General features: G+C 41.4%; 1 protein-coding gene across 11 annotated transcripts in view; it reads right to left on the bottom strand.

Moving 5' to 3' along the window:
- Positions 1–2,976: 2,976 nt before the first annotated feature.
- The window catches only part of BEST3 (bestrophin 3), a 44,489-nt gene continuing 23,658 nt past the window's right edge, over positions 2,977–23,807 (bottom strand). For 10 of the 11 annotated variants that reach the window (XM_012441432.3, XM_012441437.3, XM_012441439.3 and 7 more), the window contains 4 exons: positions 22,845–22,925; positions 21,418–21,569; positions 14,034–14,099; positions 2,977–5,297 (listed from right to left, as the gene is read on the bottom strand). In XM_012441432.3, the coding sequence (XP_012296855.2) occupies positions 4,388–5,297; positions 14,034–14,099; positions 21,418–21,569; positions 22,845–22,925 (1,209 nt within the window). In that variant the 3' untranslated portion in view covers positions 2,977–4,387. The remainder of the gene's footprint in view (positions 5,298–14,033; positions 14,100–21,417; positions 21,570–22,844; positions 22,926–23,807) is intronic. The other variant, XM_064376996.1, reaches the window with a different exon arrangement.

Genomic DNA, 23,807 nt, shown 5'->3' with positions numbered 1-23,807 from the left:
CCACTTTCTGAATTAATGCAGAAACAAAACAAAATAAAACACAAAAATGTAATCTCCAAGAATTACAGAATTCTTGTAATCTCTAAGAATTAATTATTTGGGCACATGTGGTTTTTGGGTCTCTATTTTACTGGGAAATTGGTTCCTTTTCCATTTGCCATGGCCAGGTATGCGCTGGCTGCACAGGTGGAGGTGATGAAGAGAGAGTTTTGAGCTAGGTGAATGTTTGTTAGGATTCTGTCTCTCAAGCTTTGCCAGTGAATAAGAATCTTTTTTCTGGGTTTTGTAAGATTTTCAAAAACAGAACGATCCTGGTATTCTTGAATTGGTTCTTTTGACTCAGTGGCCATATGAATGGAAAAGCCTGTCCTAAAAATTAAGGTCCATAGAACTACAAAAAAAAAAAAGCGTGCAAAAGTATTGAGGCCCTGACACAGCTCAACAAGACGAAATGAGGAAGTCCTTGGTTGTTACTGTTAATAGCCCAGCACATCAGAAAATGTTTGTTGTTGATCATGTAAATGATTGTGGTGAGGGAGGGCAGGGGGAATTGGGTTTCAGTGTTCTCTTAGGAGGTTTTACAGTTGTAGTTACTCTTTCTAATTAACTGATGTAGGACCAGGTTTAGGGCGATTAGATCCCTCAGGAGGGTCTTCTAACTTTGAATCAGAGGTTGTAAATCCTCTAGATTGATAGTGGAGAAGACAGAAGGAACTGCTTTTCTCTAGTTGCATGTTTTGATTGAGGGGATGGAGACACATAATGGGTTAGAGGGGGAACTCACTGCCATGGTGAGGAGGTGTGGGATATGGTGGAGCATGAGGAACTATGTCAGAAAATGCTGCGGAGAAGGAGGATGTGGGAGAAGCTCCAAAGCATATGAAAGAAAAAAAGTGAAAAGAGAAATGACAAGGTTAAAAAGTAGGAAGCTTAATGGCTTAAAAGCTCTTAGAAGAGCTTTCTGAGCCAGGTACGGTGGCACGTGTTGGCAGCCCCAGCTTCTCGAGGCTGAGAAAGGCTGATCTCTTGATCTAAGGAGTTCAAGACCAACCCGGGCAACAAAGCAGGATGGTCTCTAAATGAAGAAAGAAGAAAAGCTTTCTGAATGAAAGAGGTTAGAACCCTGGAGAACAAGGGGATCCTGGCAAAGTGACTACGTGAGAACGAGAAGGTCTTTTTCTGAGGTTCATGGTGAATCCGTGGGAGCACTAATCCCCACCATGCTTGCCACTCATATGGTGTTGCTGCGTTCCCAGCCTTTTCTCATGACCCTCACAATAGCCCAGGGAAATAAGCCAGAAAAGAGCCCATTTTACAGGTGAGAATAAGAAATTCGGAAGAACAGGGACTTGTTCAAGTTTATAAAGGGAAATGCTAGTTTTCCTTATTTCATTATAACACATGGCCACCTGGGCTCAGTAGATTCTCAGAGTAGATTTTATGACAATAAGATCTCAAAAAATGATTAAAAATGGAATCAGGCAGGGTGTGGTGGCTCATACCTGTAATCCCAGCACTTTGGGAGGCCGAGGAGAGAGAATCGCCTGAGGCCAGGAGTTTGAGACCAGCCTGGGCAACATAGTGAGACCTTGTCTTTAAAAAAAAAAAAAAAAAAAAAAAAAAAGAACAAAAATTTAATCAATCAAATTTTAAAAATTTATCTGGAGAAGAGGGAAGTTCAAGGGGAAACACTAAAAAGAAGAGGTATATTTTTAAGATTTAAGCAAATCTTTACTTTAATGGAGAATTTTACATTTCTCCATTCCATTTAAAATGTTTTCCATGGCTTAACTGAACCAGGCTGAAAGTGGATGCCTGGAGTGGTGTGAAGTAGACAGGGCAATAAAGGAAGGGGAGATAACAGCCTTCTTTGTTTTGCCGGGGGCCAGCCATCTCTAAATGCTTGGGAAATAGAGAAAAACTTAGTGGCCCATTTCTTTACTGAACTGCAGACCCCAACTTCAGGGCAGAGTTGTCTTTACAAAGCAGGGAGAAAACGCAACAAATAGAGCTTGGCCTCACTGCACTCTCTGGCTTTCGGATTACATTTAACATAGAAGAAAGTTGAGCCTGTGCTTGGAATGGGCAAACCCAAAAGATGAAGCCACTGGGCCATGTAAGGGAGATAATGAGGTCTTGTGAAAATGTGCTATTTTTTGTTGTTGTTGTTGAGAGAGAGTCTCGCTCTGTCTCCCAGGCTAGAGTGCAATGGCACAATCTGCCTCCCGGGTTTAAGTGGTTCTCCTGCTTCAGCCTCCTGAGTAGCTGGGATTACAGGGATGCAGCACCACACCTGGCTAATTTTTGTATTTTTAGTAGCGACAGGGTTTCACCATGTTGGTCAGGCTGGTCTTGGACTCCTGACCTTGTGATCCACCTGCCTCAGCCTCCCAAAGTGCTGGGATTACAGGCCTGAGCCACCATATCTGGCCTGAAAATGTGCTAATTTTAACACTGTGTATCAGGAGGAGTTGGGGAAGGGGAGGAGCGTCCTGCCAACTTTCTTCTGTCATGAAAAATGAAGAGGACTATGGCTGGTACTCCAAGCTGGAGCAATGCCCTTCTTTATGAATGCATAAAAGATGCATGTAGACGAGCGGGGAGGACCCAGGAGGCCTTTGAGGCTGGAGAGATTTAGCCTGAACTTGTGATTTGGGCATGGCTCCCTTGCGGCATCCTCCAGAATGCTGGGCAAATTGCTGGCAGATTCAGGGCCTTACAGATAGCATAGGGCAGTGAGAAAGCATAATGGTTAAGAGTGTGGGCTCTTGAGTCAGATAAACCTGGGTTTGAATGTGAACACTTCTTGACTGTGTGATTTTAGGCAAATACCTTACTTCTCTAAAGCCTGTTTCTCTTGTCTTTAAACTGGAAATAACAGTGTATCAATCTCATAAGATTCCTATGAGGATTAGTGAGATCATCTGTGAACTTTACACGCTGCTGCCTGGAACACTGTGAGCACTCAATAAATGGTGGTTATGAGGGTTATTTTATTTCTAAAGCCATATGTAGTCAAGTGTCATCATATGACAAATGGTAAGGGCAGTAGTCCTAAGGCATGGCCCTCCAGGCACTTGGGAGCCCACAACAAACAGCTGTCCCGAGAGCTCCCTGGGAGGAGTTAGCCAACATCTGATCCCCATTATGCAGCCCTGTACCCCATTAGCCACCCAGCTCCAGTATCCTATCTCATTCCCAAATGACCCGATAGACACAGTAACTGGTCCCATGTTGCAACACGATTGGGATTTTTGCATAAGAGTTCGAATTAAACAGGTGCGAGCCAGCTTATTCATTGGTTCCATAGCACTTGGCTATGTAAGTTTCATATTTTCTTGGCTTCCTTTTTCTTCAGTGCACAAGACCAAAGACTGGAAGCAGAAAGAAATGGCAGTGGCTGAAAGGGCATGGGGGGAACCATCACTCCTATATGCCTTCCACGGGAAGTGAGGCTGGAAGGGTATCAGGTTGGATTTGTTGACACTTTGATGATTCTGTAGGAGGCTTTGCCAATGTCTTATATTTTGAAATTCATGGCAAGATGTAAGCAACAGATTTGGCAAGAAGAAATATTCTAACCTGAAAAATGGGACAGATTAGAGTCACTAGAAAAGAAGCACAACCAGATAGAAGGGAAAAGAAAAAAAGGATGACAGAATAAAGGGGAAAGAAAGAAAAGTAGAAAAGGAAATTGAAGAGAATGAAATGTTCTGGTGCTGATAAAGCTTAAAAATTAGGAAATCATAATGACAATAATAATAGTTATAGAAAGTAGGAATGAGAAGATTAAAAAGCCTCAAACAAAGAAGTTAGGAAGGAGGGGTTGTTTCAGCCATTATGTGATTTATGTGATGCATCTCCTTCCTTCCTTCCTTCCTTCCTTCCTTCCTTCCTTCCTTCCTTCCTTTCTTTCTTTCTTTCGTTCTTTCTTTTGTTCTTTCTTTCTTTCATTTTTATCTGTCTGCTTTATGGCTAAAGAAGAAAGAGAAAAAAGAAGAGAAATAGAGAATCCTATGTGTCTGGACCTTTAGGTCTAGGGGATTGGACTATGCTCTATGAGACTCTTTCACAGCTAATAATCTATGAATTTATAAGTCATGTATATTTTCCAGATTCCTTATTTGGTTAAGACTTATTTGATTAAGTCATTGTGGTTTGTGTAACTTCTGATGAAAGCCATATTGTGATGGATGACGCGAATATGTTTGATTTTTCGCAGTTCTTGAAAAGTCAGGATCATAATGCCCTTCAAAGTTCTCAGTAGCTTATGCAGTATGATCATGTTTTAAAAACATTGACTAGCCTTCAGGTATGTCCTGAGATTAATGCTGCATTTGTGGAGATAAGAATCTAGGCTAGAACCAGAACTAGAACTTTGTGGCACTCATTTGGGTGGTTCCTCGGTTTCCTTGTTGTTCAGCTCTATGATATCTGTTTCCTTGGTGTCCAGGTGTTCCATTAAATACAGCATATCAGGAGAGACTCGAGAGCCTGCCACAATGTTGATCCCACTGATCTCTGAGGATGTTTCTGTGTCAACTAAAAGAGCTGGCTGAGAGCTCATGGGGTCTGGACTTAGGTTTCCCAGGGAGGTGTGGCTGGACTCCAGGAATTCCGGAAGGCTCCACCTTTTTAGAAAGGTATCACCAGGGTCTCCTTCACACTTGAATATGTTTCCCTCAGTGCTGGCTGAAACAGTCTGGGGACTGGGGCCTCTAGGAGGTGTCCCCTTCTCTAAAGAGGAGAGGATGGATCTCACTGGGCCCTGCTGCTGCTCAGTCTTGCTTGGCTCAACCCCTGTAAACTCAGAGCTCAAGATGGAGGTAGCGGAGTCATGGTGGTAGCCGTCTGATGTGGACCCTAGTGCTTCAGCCGCTGTGACCAATACCTCAGGCACCGGTGGCATTTTGATGGGGGAGGTTCTCACACTGGACTGTGGGGTCAGGCTCTGTAAAGTGCTTGTCTGGCTGGTCTCCCTGATGGTGGACAGCTCTCCTATGCTGGAGTGTAGCGTGGGGCTTCTTTCTGGGAAGTAGGATTTCTTCCAGGTGGGTGAGGCCCTGTGGGGATTTCTTGAGGGCACAGCCAGTAGATCCCTGGCTGGGCTGAGGTCATCTCGGGGTAAGAACATGGAGCTGTCACTCGTCTGCCTCCTGTAGCTTCTTCTTCTGGGGCTGGAGGGGTGTTCATGGGCACTCAGGAACCGCTTGACTCTTCCTATCATGGAATGCCGATGGCCATGCTTCTCATAATCCCACAGCCACTCCTCATCAGGAAAATCAGACCCAGACAGCCTGAAACACACAACGACAAGATCCAGGCAGAGTAGCTTCAGGGGCCTAGCTTTGGGGGAAGAGTCTCAACGTTAAGAGATGAGTTTGGTATTTTTATCTTATAGCTTTTCAAATGGGGGCTTAGGGACTTGAGATAGTCTAGCAGAGATTCTCACACTTTTTGATCTCAAGCCCCATTTAAACTCTTAAAAATTATTGCATATCCCAAAGAGATTGGCTTATATGGATTATATCTGGTACTCTCTACTGTATTTAAAAGTATAACTGGAGAATGTCTGAAACACAAGCATGTACAAGCACACATTCCATTGACTGCTAAGTGATGACATCATCACATATCTTGTAGCCTCTGGAAAATTCCACTGAACACGCTTGATAGAATGAGAACGAAAAAGGCAAATAACATGTTATGCTATTATGAAAACATTTTTGACCTTCAGGACTCTCTGGAGGGGCCTTAGGAATCCCCAGATGTCCCCAGATCATACTTTGAGAATCACTGATCTAGAGAGTTGGACATTAAAAAATTATCTCTATCTATCTATCTATCATCTAGTATATATTTTTTTTCCCTTAGTACAGATGAATTAAGGTCGTATTTCCCTGGGACCCATCAACCCCCCCTTAACAATGGATCATAGGTAAATTCATGAGAGTGCAATGACCAGCTCACATTTACTGACTATATGCTAAGGTCCAGCTAAGCACCTCCTATGCATTGATTCATTCAGTTATCACAATAATTAGATGAGTTGGTATTGGTATTGTTTTTTACACTTTACAAATGATGAAACTGAGGGCTGGAGAGATTCACTAAGCATAAGTAGCTAGTGAGAGCAAATTCGGAAGTCTGGCTCCAAGCCCTGGCTCTTAATCACTTTGGTGGAAAGCCTACTACGCGTGGGTCAAGGGATGAGCTACAGCCCAGGGCAGAATAGTGAGTAAAGCACAGTCCTTGCCCAGAGGTAATTCATAAACATTCCTGATAAGTCTTTGCATTTATGTCTGTATAATTAGGGTTAAAAAAAGAGAAATGAGAATCTTGTGGAAAGAATATATTCATCCTGTTAGGGTGAACTCGCATCGCGATTGGGCTCCCCTTGTGATTAAGTTTGATGGATTGGCTACCAAGAATTTCCTGCTGAATTTTTACTATTTAAAAAATAAAACAAATAATTCTACCATTTAATTAGTTAATTAAAGACAGAATCTTACTCTTCCACCAGGCTGGAGTGTAGTGGTATGATCTTGGCTCACTACAACCTCTGCCTCCCAGGTTCAAGCAACTCTCATGCCTCAGCCTCCCCAGTAGCTAGGATTACAGGTGTGTGCCACCACACTCAGCTAATTTTTGTATTTTTAGTAGAGACTGAGTTTCACCATGTTGGCCAGGCTGGTCTCGAACTCCTGTCCTCAAATGATACACCCATCTCAGCCTCCTAAAGTGCTGGGTTTACAGGCATGAGCCACCACACTCGGCCAATCCTACCATTTTAAATCTCCTTTAGGACTGACATAAAATAATAATTAAGATGACAATAAGCCTGTTTGGTAGGTTGGTCTACTCTGGCCTCAGATTACATAGTTCTTTGTCACACATCTCTGTGGACTTACAACCTAAATGAGGTTTGAAGAACGACTGAAATCCTTGTGCTTGAACTACGAATGCTCATCATGCTAGCTCTGCGAGCAACAGTAACCAGCTAGTCCCAGTCCAGTGTTGGTGTTGGGTGACAAGATGCTTTACCTATCCCGGTGCGTTTTATGTGACATAAAGGAAAACACTGGGACAGTATAATGTTGGTGTAACTTGAAAGGGCAAATAGCCAAAGAAAATGTCGTTCCTCATGTTTATGAATAAAATATGGGTGACTGAGATGATTAACTGGCTGAATGTCCCGGGACGGTGTTTGATTACAGCGTTGTGCTGTTTTTCTAAAGCCCCAGCAGCGCCCTTGGCTACCAGATAGCCTTCTGACCCACCCTCTACTGTGCGAGGCTCAGATTCTATTACATTGACTTGAGAAATGCAGACTCATGCTTCAGTGGCCTTGGTGACCCTGCTGGGTGGATTGCATTTGGCTAGCTCTCCAGTCACACTCCACAGTCACCCACTTAGTTAGGGAGGAGGACACCAGAGGAACCACAAGCGCACTTGTTCGCTAACACTGCCACACCGGATATGCGCCGGGAATCAAGGACAATCTGGCCATCTCTCTGTATAGGACAGGCATCTGTCTTCCATTTGGGATCTCAACTATTTATTTGGGATTTGTTTTTTTTTTAACTACCTCTAAAGCATGCAATCTTGTAAGAAGGACAATCTTCTAGGAAAAAAGTTTGTATTATTAATACCTCAAAACTTTGTGACTCAAAAGACAAAAACTTTATGTCCTAGTGTAGGGCATATGCACTATACCTTCAACTACAGCAAGAGGTGTAAGCCCCTGGGTCATAGATGGGGGAAAATGGACAAGTTGCAACAAGCAAACTGCAAAATGTCTAGTGTTCTTGCTAGCGTCCTACTGATTCATGACTGACATTGGGTACGTCTGCCAGGAAGACTCTATTGTGCCTTCCTTCCTCATAAGACTGTGGAGTGGATGCATGAGATTTCTCTGTTTATTCACCAGACTAAATTTATTGAGCACCTATCATAAACAATTTGCTGCATTAGCAAAAAAACTGCAAAAGCAAGTTTTTGAGCTGGGCTTTGACACTGAGTGGGAATTGGATAGATAGAAAAGGGACAGAACATTCCAGGTGAAAGAAGTGACTTGAACAAATAAAGCAGCAGGGAAGTTTAGGGTGTTTTTGAGAAATAGGAGATACTTGAATCTCCGTGAAACACACAGAAAAGTGTCAGGCATGGGCTGGAAAGATGTCCTTGGACTGTGCCATGAAGAGTCGTATACTAGGTTGCGGGATGTGGACTTTATCCTGGAGACAGAGGGCAGCTGTGGATTGTCGTTGAGAATGGAGGGCATTGCTAGGGTTGTGTGGCGTTGGCAGGGGTGTGCATGCTGGAAGGCTACACAAAAAGCAACGTTGATGACTGCTTTGGATAAGAAACATGACTTGAAAACTTCACTCCTTTAGTTTGAAACAGGGTCTTTGGAATAACACTTGGTGATCTGTACCCTGGGGGTAGTTTTATGTATCTCATGCTGAATGATGAATGATGCCCTCCAGGTCTTAATGCTGTAACAGAGCAGTAGGAAAACTTCCCAGCATGAAAAACCTAATGACATTTCTTCTAAATGCTTCCATGGAAGATCTCATTGCCAACACACAATGTTCATCTCCTTTCTCTGATAGCCACCATTCCCATATATGACAGCAGAAGCTGTGGTTTAAGAACAAAATTGTTTAAAATAGAATACTTATTTATTTAGAGACAGGGTCTCACTCTGTGATCCTGGCTGGAGTGCAGTGGCACGATCATGGCTCACTGTAGCCTTGACCTCTTGGACTTAAGTGATCGTCCCATCTTGGCCTCCCAAGTGGCTAGGACTGTGAGTGTGCACACCATCCTTGGACAATTTTTTATTTTTGGTAGAGATGGGGATCTCCCTATGTTGTTCAGGTGGGTCTTGAACTCCTGGCCTCAAGTGGTCCTCTTGTCTTAGCTTCCCAAAGTGTTGGGATTACAGGTGAGAGCCACCACACTCAGCCTTAGAATAGTTTGAAAGGGTATTTCCCAAATGGGAGACTGGGGTATAAATTTTAGGTTCTTTTGTGCTTTTTTTTTCCTGTTCCTTTTTAGATTTTTAAAGTATCCTCTTAGTCTAGGGTTAGTACAGTCCTGAGCTCAATATAATATCATTTAACCAACTGATAGCAGAAATATTATATGATAGAACAAAAGTACCCTTATTATATTCCTGTATATTAGAGACAGTCAGCTGAAAAAGCTAGGTTTTATATTCTAGAACTCATTTGGACTGAACAAGGCAGGTAATTAGAGATAGGAGGACATTCATGGAAAGTGTCATGCGGCCATCAGTTTCCAGGGATGAAATTTGAGAACCGTCTCTGTGGTGGGAAAAATAATTTGAGAGCTTGCAGAGCCAGGATTACTGCCGTCTAGGCTGACACCAACCAGCTCTGTGACCTTTGGGGACTCACATAACCTCTGGGAACTTAGCATCATCCTTGATAAGCTGGTGATAATAATCCTTTACCTGCCTTTTAGGTTGTTTGAAAGTTCAAAGACATTTGTAGGAAAGCTTTCAAAGTAGAGCATGTAAAAAGGACTCTGTCCATGACTGGCAAACTTTCAGAGGCGGTTTCCAAGTCATCACTGACTTCTCGTACAGGTTCGGAGGAGATGATAATGTGTGTGTGAAGGTCACTCTCCTTTCTTCCTCAAGATTGTCCTTTTAAAAAATGTTACGCCGAGGCGGGTGGATCACGAGGTCAAGAGATCGAGACCATCCTGGTCAACATGGTGAAACCCTATCTCTACTAATACAAAAAATTAGCTGGGCATGGTGTCGCGTGCCTGTAATCCCAGCTACTCAGGAGGCTGAGGCAGGAGAATTGCCTGAACCCAGGAGGCGGAGGTTGCGGTAAGCCGAGATCGCGCCATTGCACTCCAGCCTGGGTAACGAGAGCGAAAACTCCGTCTCAAAAAAAAAAAAAAAAAAAAAAGTTACTACATCTAGGAGATATCACTTAACAATTAACACCCTCAAAAGGGATGACTTAGTCATTTAATGATAAGACTAGGGCACTGGGTGGGTGGAGGGGAAATATAAGAACTGGAAGAAGCTGGGTTATTTGAGGGAAGAAGAGAGGGCTGCTCAAATGGTGAAAATTGTGGAGACAGACTACCCTGACCTTGCCTCTCGATATTGTTTTTTTGTGTGTGTGCCACTTGCCAAACATCATCAAATCCTGCAATATGTATTTATTGTGCAATAGAAACTATCACTACAAAAATATAGGAAACATGAGAATGAGAACGATTGCATCACATATTGGGCTATTTTTGAAAGAGAGAAGAGTAAAAGAAGAGAGAGAAAAGGTTGTGTTAAGCCAGTCAGGCTAGTTAGCTATAGTTGAGTCCAGAGGAGGGAGAGCATGCATTAATTCCACAGGTTAGATAGATGTCTGGATTAAAATTATTTTAATCTCAAGTGTTAATTAAAAACTCAAATTTCAAAATATATATGAAATACCTAGGTAAATATCAGCCCCATGGTTTCCCTTGCAAATGACAAATATCTGAGGGCATAAGCAGCCATGATTTAATTAGAAACTTTAAAAGATGCTTGGGCTGGTCAGGGGTGCAGAAGAACATGCTTCACCCTCTGCTGCCATAACAAAGAGGCAAGAGACAGGCTGATGAAGATGTCAGCAGACTGCCATACTTCTTGGGATGTGTCTAATATAGAAAGACAAAAAGAGCCCTGATAGCTTGAAAGATTTAATGCATTTCTCCAAAGCAAGCTTTTTGCAGAGCAACCCCCTTCTCACAAGAGTGATTCGGTAAATATAGAGCTTCGAAAAGATTGAAAGATAAAACTGGATGATGCTTGTCTTTCTTTCTCTGCTTTACTTTTGAAGTGTTATTTTGACAATTTAACTTTGAATCATAAGAGACCTTTTTAGCATAACTGAAATGAAGAATTTAGGAAAATGATATTTAATATGATGAGTTCTACTTCTCACTGCAGATTTTTTGTTTTCAAATTGCTAGTATACTCACAGTCAGGTGACTGCCTTGGAGGGAGCCGATAATTTGCCTGAGAATCTATCAGGACAGAGACATGTGTGGAGGTGCATTTTTTCATGGACAAAGCAAAATGTACTCTTCAAAACCATCTGAGGTGCATGCGGCTATTTTTAACCATGTGCATTGCAGAATCATCGTCAAAGCTTCAGCCAAGGATTTGTAAAATGGGCAAGGCAACCCTCCCTCTGAGCTGGGAGGTGTGGGGCTGAAGGTTATGAGGAAAATCCAGTGCACTGAACATTGTATTCACCCAGCCTCCCTCTACTCTCTTTCGGGTGAACAGTTTCAAGCTCTAGAGCATCTTAGGAGGTACTCATAGCCCAGAAAGCTGCACTTAGGGCTGTCGACCCCCGTACTACCACAGTGGTGGCCTATCTGATCATTGAACTGAGAGTTTTGGCAAATGTGGTTGAAGAAGTGACCTCCTGTGCCTTTAAAGAGTCTTACCTAGCTATATCTCACCACCCTGGTTATGCTCTCTTGGCTCCTGCTGGCTGACATAAAAAGAAATTATGGCCCAAAGTAGGGGTTCACTTAAAATCGCCTTTTTAATATTGGTACATTCTATAGGAATTTTGTTAAAAAAGGAAATCAAGCCGTGTACAGATCTGATACCATTTAAATATGAAAACTGAACACCAATGGTGACCCCACATCAGGATATGAAAGAATCCCTGAGTAAGTTCTAAAATTATAAACTTAATGCACATTCACATCCTTGGAAGTTTCCATTTCTCCTTCCTTTCTGGTACATTGAGTGAAAAATCAATGTTCCCAGAATATACTTTTGTTGAAGTTAGTAATTCAGAGTTTGAGATATTTTTGGTAGTTTGTAATATAAGCATGCAATGGTATGTATCAGACTATCTATTTTCTTGTAAAACTAAAATATTTGAATATAGTTGGCTAAGTAACATCAACATGGAAGTATATTTAACCACACTTTGATAAAGTCTTCACCACTAAAATATGTATTTTGACATATTTGAATTAATATCACTAAAAACACTTCTGACCTACAGTGTAATCCTAAATATTTTGTGCCCTTTAAGTACATTTGTCTATATGTATAATTACCAAAAAATTGTGTTATTGTTATATATTCCTAGAACTTTTAGAATAAAGATAGATTAGTAGAAATTATTATTTCTGACAAAGTTTCATAGTATCAAATACATCTTAAATAAATTCCTCAACTCCTAGCCACAAAGAACTCTTTACAATTTTGAAGATTTTTCCTCTTTACTAAGGGGATCCTTAATTGACTTCATAGACTCCTTTTTAATATCATTATACATGTGAGAACATTTTGACATAATTATTTGAATTATGGCAGAAGAGCCCAAGAAAACAAAGCTCTTTAAATGGGATTATAGTTAGTAGTTTAAAGTTTACAGGCTTGGAGCATGCCTTTAGATTAGCAAGACAGAGCAAGCACTCTGGACACACTTGAGTGATCCATTTCATAAGCAGTTACAGCCTGTCTTCTCCAGAATTTCGAATCCTTTAGCTGTTATGGATGGATAGTTTGTTAGGGTTTTTCCATTGCCCTTAAGGGATTATCTTCTTTACTGTTAGCTGTTTGGATTTTCAAGATAGGACTAAAGGGCATTATGAGACTTCAGGTCTTTAATTTCTATGTGTTCCATTCCTCAGAGTCTTGAACATTTGTGTTAATGGGTAATCCCAAGTAATTAAAAGACAGTAAGAATTTTGAAGTGACTCATGATGATCTAATGGGAAGACAAGCATTCTACCTCTACCCCAAGCCAGCTGTGGTAGGGTAGGCCTAGATCTTGAGTTTTGTTCCTTTGTTTTTAAAAAATTATTTTCAGCAATGCTGGCTTGAGTTTAAGCATTTAAAGTTTGCTTGGGTAAAATTATTTTTATCATGCATGTATTTATTATTGTCCTAGGAAAACTCATTATTACATTAGGGTTTGGGTGTATTTTCTCATTGTGCATCTTACAATGTTCTTTTGGCTACTTGTGGGTGTTTTCTCGATCTTGGTTAATAGTGTCTCCATAGTTAAGCTAATGAAAAGATGCCTTAATTAAAACAGCAGGTCAAGGCTGCACACAGTGGCTCCCACCGGGAATCCCAACACTTGGGAGGTCTAGGTGGGAGGATTACTTGAGACCAGGAGTTCAAGACCAGACTGGGCAACATAGGCAGACCTTTGCCTCCTAAAAAAAAAAAGACAGGCATGGTAGTGTGCACCTGAAGGCTGAGGCAGGAAGATTGCTTTAACCCAGGAGTTCAAGGCTGCTTGTTCAAGTGTGATCGCACCACTCTACACTCCATCCTGGGTGACAGAGGGAGTCCCTGTCTCAAAAATACAAAAGACAAAAACAAACAAACAAAAACCAAAAACAAAACTCCAGCAGATTAGAAAGAATTCCATATTATCACAAAAGAACAAGCAAAACAGATTCAACTGAAGTGATCTCACATGAGATAATGGTAAAAGAATTCGCCCAAGAAATATTTTTTCATTGCTTATTAACTCATAAAATGGCTCAATGTAGATTACTGGCCATGTAATAATCACTATTTATTAAATGTTCAAGACTGGCATATTTATGAAAGCATTTCTATTTTGGGTACTGCATTCAGATTTTTAACTGACTTTTTTTCCTTCCAAGTATTGATTTTGAAGTTGATTTTTAACATGCTCCATGCAAAGATTAGGAGATAGAACTTCAGCGTTGGATTGGTATGAAAGCTTATAAAATGCAGTTTTGAAACAGCAGCTCTTTGGTCCTAGATTGGACAGAGAAAGATGAGCTCTGTTAATGCTTCCTTTAGATTACGACACGATGTCTAGATGAGGCAAGAACATTGGTTCCTGCTTCCCTAGTGCACAGGCACCATCTCCCCCTCTCCCCTTACTGCATCCAACTTCAGCTGCTTCCCTCTAGCTCAGGCACTGGGGCCTCCCCCCACCCACCGGGAGCCGGCCCTGTGTCTTTAGGCCCTTGCTCTGTCATCCCACCTTGCTCCTGTGTGTCTTTCCTCTCTTCCATTGGGCTCCTTTTGCTCAGCCTGTCTTTTTTCTTTCCTTTTTCAAAACAAGGAGAGTTATTAATTTGTTTCTTTATCACATCTTTCTTTGTCTTACAAAGGATTTGAAGTGGCTTATGTAAATACATAAATTGCAATAATATGGGTTATATATAAGATATTATATTTTATATATTATTATATAAACATATATAATATATAAAATATTACTTTTATATACTATTATGTTTATATAATATATAAATAATATTACATTATATATTATTATATTATTATAAATAATATTATGTTATATATTATTACATTTATGTGATATATAAAATCAGGCCAATATAGTAGAGGTAGAATAAGGAACAATCATAAAAAACACAGAATCTAGAAATTCATGCCCAAAAAATCCCATTCCACAGATTTGCTAAAGGTGGGCCGCAAATTTGATTGTCAGCTTCCCAGCAGCCAAAATGAAAAGGAAACCATCATTAATTATAAAATTATAAAGTTTGTAAGATAAATAGTGTAAGATTTGCCCACCGATGTCTGAAATAGATTTCTTCTTGTGGGTCCTCTGCTAAAAGGGATGCTAAGTCACACAGTGGACAGCACTACAGTAAACACCAGAGGAAGTCTTAATGGCTCTGTCCGAACAAGGCCGGGATACAGCAGCAAAGTGAAATTCAGTACAAGTGGTGAAGATAATTCTAAGGAAGCCAAGACAGATGGATCACCTGAGGTCGGGAGTTCAAAACCAACCTGTCCAATATGGTTGAAACTCCGTCTTTACTAAAAATACAAAAATTAGCCAGGTGTGGTAATGCATGCCTGTGATCCCATCTACTTGGTAGGCTGAGGCAAGGGAGTTGCTTGAACCCAGGAGGAGGAAGTTGCAGTGAGCCATGATCGCACCACTGCACTCCATTGGGGGCGACAGAGAGAGACTCTGTCTCCAAAAAAACCCAAAAAACAAAAAACCAAAAAAAAAAAAAAAGCAAGTAAAACAATATGGCATTAGCGTCACCCAAGACAAAACAAAAAAGCCATCCCTGGAATTCTGAATTGAGGAGGGAAACAGATGAGTCCCTTTCTTAGTGGATACTATCTGGTCTGTTTACCTTGTCAATTCAGACTTCTCAAAAAAATAGTCCATGGATACTTAATGAATTGAGGAATTACATGTGTCTTGGTTTTGTTTTCTTTTTGTTTTTAAAGTATGAAAATGGTATTATGGTCTATTGCTTTACCATGATCAAATGGCAGGGAAGATAAAGGCGGGTGGGGAAGGAAATAAGACTGGCCATGACTTGATCATTGAAGTGAATGATGGGTACATGGAGCTTTATCACAGCTTGTTCTCTACCTTTGGATCTGCTTACACTTTTTTTTTTTTTGAGACAGGATCTCATTCTGTTGCCCAAACTGTAGTGCAGTGTCACAATCTCGGCTCACTGCAACCTCCCCCTCCTGGGTTCAAGCAATTCTCCTGCCTTAGCCTCCCAAAAAGCTGGAACTACAGGCATGCGTCACTATGCCTGGCTAATTTTTGTATTTTTGGTGGAGATGGGGGTTTTACCACGTTGGCCAGGCTAGTCTTAAACTCATGGCCTCAAGTGATCTGCCTGCCTCGGCCTCCAAAGTGCTGGGATTACAGGCGTGGGCCATCGTGCCTGGCCCTGTTTGAACTTTTCTATAATAAAATTATTTTTTAAAAACAGCTTACACTGGCAATCTTGACCTTCTTACCTGTCAATCACTTCTAACCTACTGTAGTTTAATTTCTGCCTTGTATGCTCACTTAAGTCTCTGATGACCCTAACATGCAAAACCTGTCGCATGCTTTTCAGGCTTTATTAGGAAAGTTTGTACCTTTGGCCTTTTGGCAGGGCATTTTCTGGGTTACCCTGAATCTATATTGACCATTCCTGCTCTGACTACCCTTTTCCTGTGATCACCCTTTCAGTGATAGTATTCTACCCTTCCTATTCTGCTCTGCTTCCTTGACACTGTTCTGGGTGCTCCCACCCACTCTGATTCTACGTACTGATATCAGTAAAATGCATCCTCTGTCTCTGGACTCACTGCCTGCTGGCCATCTCCAGGTGAATTGCCCACAGAGGTCTCAAATTAAACACATGCAAAACAGAGAGCTTATAATCTTTTCCTTAGAGCAGCTCCTACCCTTACCTCTCTGTCATCTTTGGTTTATTACCATTCTTCACTCCTTCTTCTTTCTTGAATCTGTCCCTTCTGTCATCTCTACTGTCTACATCTCTTGTAATACACCTACCTCAGGCCCTTATCCTCTTCTGTTTAAATGACAACAGCCTGCTAACTCTGGCTCTGGTCTTATCCTCAGCTCTCCGGCTTTCTGCCAGCCACCAGGCTAATCTCTCTAAAGCAACAATGTGACCCTGTTATTTAATAGCTTTGAATAATGGCTGAAATCCTTTACCCACCCTATAAAACCCTCCATCTTCTGTCCTTGCCTCCTCTCCAGATTCATTTCTTGGCTCTTCTGCTTTGCCTATCAAATTGTTACCCTGAGTACACTATTTATCATTCCTTTCTATCTTTGCCCATATTGGCCTGAAATGTGCCCTCTGTTGAATCCCCTCAATCTTATCTGTGCGCTGGCTCCTAATTCATTCTTTTTTTCTTTTTTTTTCTTTTTCTTTTTGAGATGGAGTTTTGCTCTTGTCACCCAGGCTGGAGTGTAATGGCACGATCTTGGCTCACTGCAACCTCCTCTGCCTCCTGAGTTCAAGCAATTCTCCTGCCTCAGCTTCCTGAGTAGCTGGGATTAAAGGCTGTGCCACCATGTGTGGCTAATTTTGCATTTGTAGTAGAGACAGTGTTTCATCGTGTTAGCCAGGCTGGTCTTGAACTCCTGACCTCTAGTGATCCACCCTCCTCGGCCTCCCAAAGTGCTGGCATTACAGGTGTGAGCCACCACGCCCCGCCTCCTAACTCATTCTTAAAGATGTATATTAGAGTCCCCGACTCCAAGAGGCTTTCTCTGCTTCTTCAGGCTGGGTGAAGTGTATCACTGCGTGTGTTCCCACAAGGCTGAGCATTTCTGCACTGTAGCATTTACCACATTGTATCGTCACTTGTTTCTCCTTATGTCTGTGAGCTTAGGAGGTGTTTTTTTCTTTTCTTTTTTGACTACCTCTAGCATCTGGCATAGAACCTACCTCATACTAGGCCCTGAAAAAAATTTACCTGAATAAATAAATGAGTGCATTCTGTATGTGAGAGTCCAAGGGAAAATATATTTTAAATTTGTTCTTAAGCTAGAAAGAGAGAAAATTAATTTATTTGAGTTATATATGTTTAGTAAATATGCAGAAAATAGGGCCATGTTTTGAACATATTCCTTAATATAGAGAATAAAGACATTGTCTCCAAGGCGTGTCCTTCTGAAGTGGAAATGAACAGTGTGCTGAATGTGAACAGCGCTGCCGAATGTGCTGGCTGTGAGGCGGGCAATCTTGTGGGTTGCCTTTGGAGAGTAGTACTTCTGCTCTGTTCTTGAAGGACATTGCTTTGATCTTAGAATATCTGGATTATGAGAATTGTGGCTACAAACCCAAAATATTGATGTGAAAAGGTAAGGAAAATTTGATTTCTGAATTAAATATGCAGGGAACATACACTGTAAAGGTAATAAGAAAAAAAGAAAAAAGGCAGGGCCCAGTGGCTCACGCCTGTAATCCCAGCACTTTGGGAGGCTGAGGCAGGCTGATCATGAAGTCAGGAGATTGAGACCATCCTAGCTAACACGGTGAAACCCCATCTCTACTAAAATACAAAAAATTAGCTGGGCGTGGTGGCCCTTGCCTGTAGTCCCAGCTACTTGAGAGGCTGAGGCAGGAGAATCCTTTGAACCCAGGAGGTGGAGGTTGCAGTGAGCTGAGATCACGGCACTGCACTCCAGCCTGGGCGACAGACTGAGACTCTGTCTCAAAAACAAAAGAAAAGAAAAGAAAAGAAAAGAAAAAAATCTCATCCAGAAAAGGATTTTATATGATCATCAAGCAGCAGGTACTTTATAAAGTGGAATGCTTTGTGTCTACAGCCTCTTGACACGGGATGTTCACCCTCATGCAAAGAGCTCATTGGCTCAGTCAGCACCGACAAAGCCACCTGTGCCACAACATTTCTTACCTTTTGCCTTCCCTCACCCTGAGCCTCAGTCAGGTGGCTCATTTGACATTGACCTTGTATTTGGTGAGGGAAGCATTCATTGCTTAGGGAATTATCTTCTATGATTTTAGATGGCATCTATTGTTTTTGTCAGCCCAGCGAAACTATTCACCCTCTTCCTGATAATAGCACCCTGATTTTTCCTGGGACATCACATACTCCATATGGTTGGATGGGGCTGACTATAACCCTTCCTTCAAAGATGGACATATAAACCAGCCACGAATAGTCAAAATATTGTCTCCCTGTTGATAGTAATTAGTTTGGGAACAGATATGTGAACCAAGCCCAGTCAGTCATAGCAAATCGGCACTTCAGTTTCAAGAGTTGGAAAAGAGATGTTCTTTTTCCACAGGTTAGCTGAGAAAGTCCGTTGTAAGCCTGAAGCTTGCCATTTTGCCCTCAGGATGTGAGAGCCTGCCTGAAAACTGAGCCAGTGGAGAGAAAAGCAGACCTGAGAGAGACCGGCAACCGTGAGTCCTGGTGACATCCTCTGAGCCTCTGGATCCAGTGACACCCAAAGCTAGGCTCGTCTCTGGATGTGACACTATAAACTTCTTTTTGCTTAAGAAAGTTTGAATTTGGTTTTCTGTCATAGGCAACCAGAAACATTTTGTCTAATACCACAATCATAGGAAAAATGGACACTAATAAATCCAAAGGGGGACGTTTCTATCAACTCAGGGCTTCCAATCTCCTATGTTCCTGCAGTAAAGTTTCCTGGATTGTGGTCCACTGAAATGGTCCTCATTCATATAGAAAATCAAGTTCAAGTGAGCTTTTGCCTAATTGTTTCTTTGATCAATTGGTTCTAGCAGATCCAGTTAAACCTCTCACAAAACCCTCTCACCATAGATTCTGGCCTTTGTCTCTTCCTCTCTCCACTCTGCTGGTGAATAGCCCATTTTAGTTGGAGGACTTCTCCCTGACAATTGATAATTTTTTGCTGCACTTTTAAATATTGTACGCCCTGGTTTTGTCTCAGTTGTTTTATTTTCTGTCCTAAATTTCCAGGATAAGTTTAATATGAAAAATAGCTTAAAGTTATTTAATCTTTCTCTGCTTCAGTTTGACAACCACAAATAAGACTTGACTAGGTGATAATGATCGTCATGCTCTCTTGTTTTATCTGGAACATTTTAATGTTTACAATCTCATCTAATCTTCCCAATAATCTTTTGGGGAAGAAATTTTCTCTGAGATCTTGTCAATCCCTTATTCTGTTTCTGTATTTAGAAACAGGAGAAACATGTGTTCTAATATTTTCTAAGGAACATGGAAATTTATGTAGTAATTTGCAGAATTTTGATGATTAGGATGAATAAGTAGATCAGGATAAAAATTTTGAGACCTTCAAAAAATCATCTTAACCATGGGGCAAGAACAACTCAGTGAACGTTAGAAGTAGAGCGTGTGGAGATCTGCTGTCTAAATAGAGCCATCACAATGATGCCCTGATTCTACCAATATTGTTGGTCTCTTTTCAAGTTAAATCTTCAAGTATTTTGCATTAATCAATGGTGGCAGTGAGGAGAGGGATAAAGCATATTTAATTATCTAAAATCAAACTCACAGAAAAACAGCTCTTATTAATTCTGAAAATTGAGAGGAGTGCTGGATGTCCATGAAGCTCTGCCCCTGCAGAAGGTATCCAAAGGCTGGGACATGCATACAACAAGTGATTACTAGCCATGGACCCTGAGAATATATCAGGGGCAGGGATGGGTTCCCTGGCCTGGAAGGAGCCCTGGGTGGGTGGGTCTGGATTTAGAAGGGTACATAGAAGCAGAAGCAAGTCTAGCCTGGAGTAGGCAACCTTCTGTAAGATGTGTTTTGCAGGCAACAAGGCAAATCTCCTGGCTCCTAAATCTTTCTCATTATTTGCCACAACTACTGAAATTCACTTTCAGTCTTCCTTTTATTTGGGTCTTGAAAGGTTTTCAGCCTCAGAGGCCCCTTTGGAAGAGAAGTGCCACAAACCATCATTGATGGGGATTAGGAGACGTTCAGAGGGAGTAGGGTTGGAGCAAGATCTCCTGAACATGGAAGGAGGAGGGCAGGCTACTCCAGGGAGGAGGGAAAGAAGGGTCACAGGCAGCAATCATGGGACGTGAACCCACTGCACGAATCTGCTTAGAGCAGGCCTCAGGGAACAGTAAGCCACAGTCTTGCCAAGAATTATAAGAAAAATTCCACAAAAGATTCCTCTTTTGCTACAGTTTTTTTTTTTTTTTTTGAGTGGAGAGTTTCTTACTTTCTAAATTTGTGTTTTTATCTTTAATTTACTTGGAAACTGTGGCATTTGCCTTCAGCAAATATACTTAAACTTCTCCCACATTCACACACTTCTCCAATATCAAATACATGATCAGACTTAATGAAATTATTCTAGAACTGGGCCTGATTTACTTCAGGCCTCAACTCATTTACTTAAGGCTCATGATACATAGGAGTGATTGCTATGTTAAAACCACTAAACAGAGACCGACTTACATACTAAGCCCAGGTAGAAGAAATGTCAAAAAAAGTTACAAAGATTAGAACAGTGATCTATCTGCTCATTTCCTAAATATTGGAGATAATTATTTTAATTAATTTTTTTTTTGAGACAGAGTCTCCCTCTGTTGCCTAGGCTGGAGTGCAGTGGTGCGATCTCGGCTCTCTGCAACCTCTGCCTCCCAGGTTCAAGCAATTCTTCTGCCTCAGCCTCCTGAGTAGTTGGGATTACAGGTGCCCACCACCATGCCTGGCTAATTTTTGTATTTTTAGTAAAAATGGGGTTTCACCGTTTTGGCCAAGATGGTCTCTTTCTCCTGACTTTATGGTCTGCCCTCCTCGGCCTCCCAAAGTGCTGAGATTACAGGTGTGAGCCATCATGCCTACCCTTAATTTTAATTTTAATTAATTATTTATTTTTCTTGAGACAGGGTTTCACTTTATTGCCCAGGCTGGAGTGGAATGGCACAATCACAGCTCACTGCAGCCTTGAATCCCTGGGCTTAAGCAATCCTCCGACTATAGCCTCCCCAAGTAGCTAAGACTACGGGTGCCATCACAGCTGGCTACTTTAAATTTTTTTTTTTTTTTGTAGAGACAAGGTCTCACTATGTTGCTCAGGCTGGAAAATATTAGAGATTTTTTAAAACTGCACTTACCCCATCTGGACTGTTGACCCCAGAAATGAGGGAATGCAATAGTCAGCAGCTGCCAATGTGTATGGTGGGCGAGCAGCAGAATCGTCCCAGTAAATGTCCTTCTTCATCTTGGGTAAGCTCATGTGCATTTCATCCACAGCTAAAAGAGAGACCTAAAATCATTGTTATATTGTTAGAATAACTCAGATGTAAATTAAATAAAAAGGAGAAGTTCCTGTGGGCAGATGAGCATTAGAGTGAGCCAGGACACAGTCTAAGTAAGTGAATATGCAAATTTCTATAGTTCACATTTGCCATGACCACAGCTGCCGCAGAAAGTTGTATCTGTCTTTTACTGCTCAAGAGCACTTGGCAGTGAGGGTAAATGGGGCTTAAAGCCTCCCACACTCTGGGATTAAGCCACATGCTCCAGAGTGGAGCTGCCTCTTATCTGGAGGGAGAGGAGACATCTTTTTATTCTTTGCTCACAATTATGGTGTTGTTTTACCTGATAACATCCACTTAACCTCAAATATTACAGGAAGGTGAAGATTACAACTTTCATTCTGCTAACCCTATAAACACATTTTTACCTGACATCACTTCTTATATGCCCTGGTTTCTTATCCATTTCTTCGTTTGGAAAAACAAAGTCTATACTGCTTAGCACTATGGTGATCTCTCCTCTTGGCTTTGACAAAGTGATGCATGAATAAATTATTAATCCTCTGGAACCCCATTTTGACAAAGTGAGTGACCTAGGCATTATGTTTTCTCCCTAAGAGACTGACATTGAGATCTACTGTGAGATGTTTGAACTTATTTAACAGCTGAGTAAGGGCTTGAAACAAATGAACAAGGTGAAGGCCTTCACTCGTCTGTGGTTCATAGGGAAGAGAATGGTCTGAGGTGGGTCTTGCCTAAAAGGAAAATTCCTTCATGCTGATTCTTCATGAAAAGCTCTCTGAAATAGTGCATTTCATGCAGATTTGAGACACAGGCTGGCGTGGCCCAGGTTCCCAGTGTCCAGCTGTTGGCTATCTGACTGCTGGGATTGATGTGACTTTGGGAACTCCTACCAGATTGTGTCTAGATGCCATTTTAAGTCACTTTTAACCTCTCTGGTTTGCAATAGAAAACCAACTAAAGAACAATTAAAAATACTGCTCTATGCTGAGATGTAAGAGGCTGGAAAAAGCCAATAGAGAGACTTACAAAGAAAACTGGCTTGAAATTCTACTTAAAAGGAACTAAATTTCACTGGAGCTGAAATCCCAGATGTGTAAGCTTCCAAAAGGACCTGAGACAGCATAGTATACAGCCAAGCCTCTTTCATCTGTGGCTAAAGCTCTGAAGCCAAGGGGTGTGCATCTAAAATCTGCTTACGGTTGAAATATCACAAGTGATTTATTATTAATATTTGAAAAAGAAAGAAAAATTCCTCTAACCTGCAAATTTCTGTCAATGCACCAATTAGTTTCAAAATCATCATCATCTTCTCCAAAAGGATTGATAAGCTGCTCAGCTACCTGTAGTTGAAAAGATAAAATAAACCCATCATGATACCTCTGAAGACTAAGAATAGAGACCGAAGACGATTCCAGTTTTCCTCTCTGCTTCCTTTTGTAACTTTCAAAATATGAAGAGTAGAGGGGAGTAGATTGTTCTACCCAGATGCTTATTAGCAAGCAAGACGTGATTCACAAATCACCAATGATGCACCTTCATAGGTATGCTCTCCAAAGGGCTCTGCACATTCAACTAGCAGCAATGCAGGCCCTATCAGGGGAAGCCATGTCCTATTTAGGAGCCAAATCAAATGACTGAATAGTGAAGGAGCACCAACAATTTGCAAGGCACTCTGAAGGATATACAGGCTATGCTTCCAGGGAATTTACAGGGCCCAGATGACAAGACAAAATGTACACAGGGAGAAGGTTAAACAGCGAAGGAAGACAAATCACAATTAAAGAAAATAATATAAGAGGCTTTCACAATTAATTAATTAATTAATTTTGAGACTGTGTCTCGCTCTGTTACCCAGGCTGGAGTGCAGTGGCACAATCTTGGCTCACTGTAACCTGTGCCTCCCGGGTTCAAGCGATCTCCTGCCTCAGCCTCCTGAGTAGCTGGGACTACAGGTAAACACCATCACGTCCAGCTAATTTTTTTTTGTTTTTTCAGTAGAGATGGGGTTTTACCATGTTGGCCAGGCTGGTCTTGAACATCTGAGCTCAGGTGTTCTGCCATCCTTGGACTCCCAAAGTGTTAGGATTACAGGTGTGAGCCACTGTGCCTGGCCGAGCTTTCAAATTACTGAACATAATTGCTAAGTAAATGAGTCAGAGAGCTAGTAAGTCCTAAAGCTGGAAATTGAGGCTTACTTAGTTTTACCCTAAAGGATTTACCCT

Source organism: Aotus nancymaae, unplaced genomic scaffold (genome assembly GCF_030222135.1).
Source record: "Aotus nancymaae isolate 86718 unplaced genomic scaffold, 86718_ANA_hifiasm-v0.15.2.pri h1tg000016l, whole genome shotgun sequence".
Taxonomy (NCBI): domain Eukaryota; kingdom Metazoa; phylum Chordata; class Mammalia; order Primates; family Aotidae; genus Aotus; species Aotus nancymaae.
This window is presented reverse-complemented; position numbering and strand designations above follow the sequence as displayed.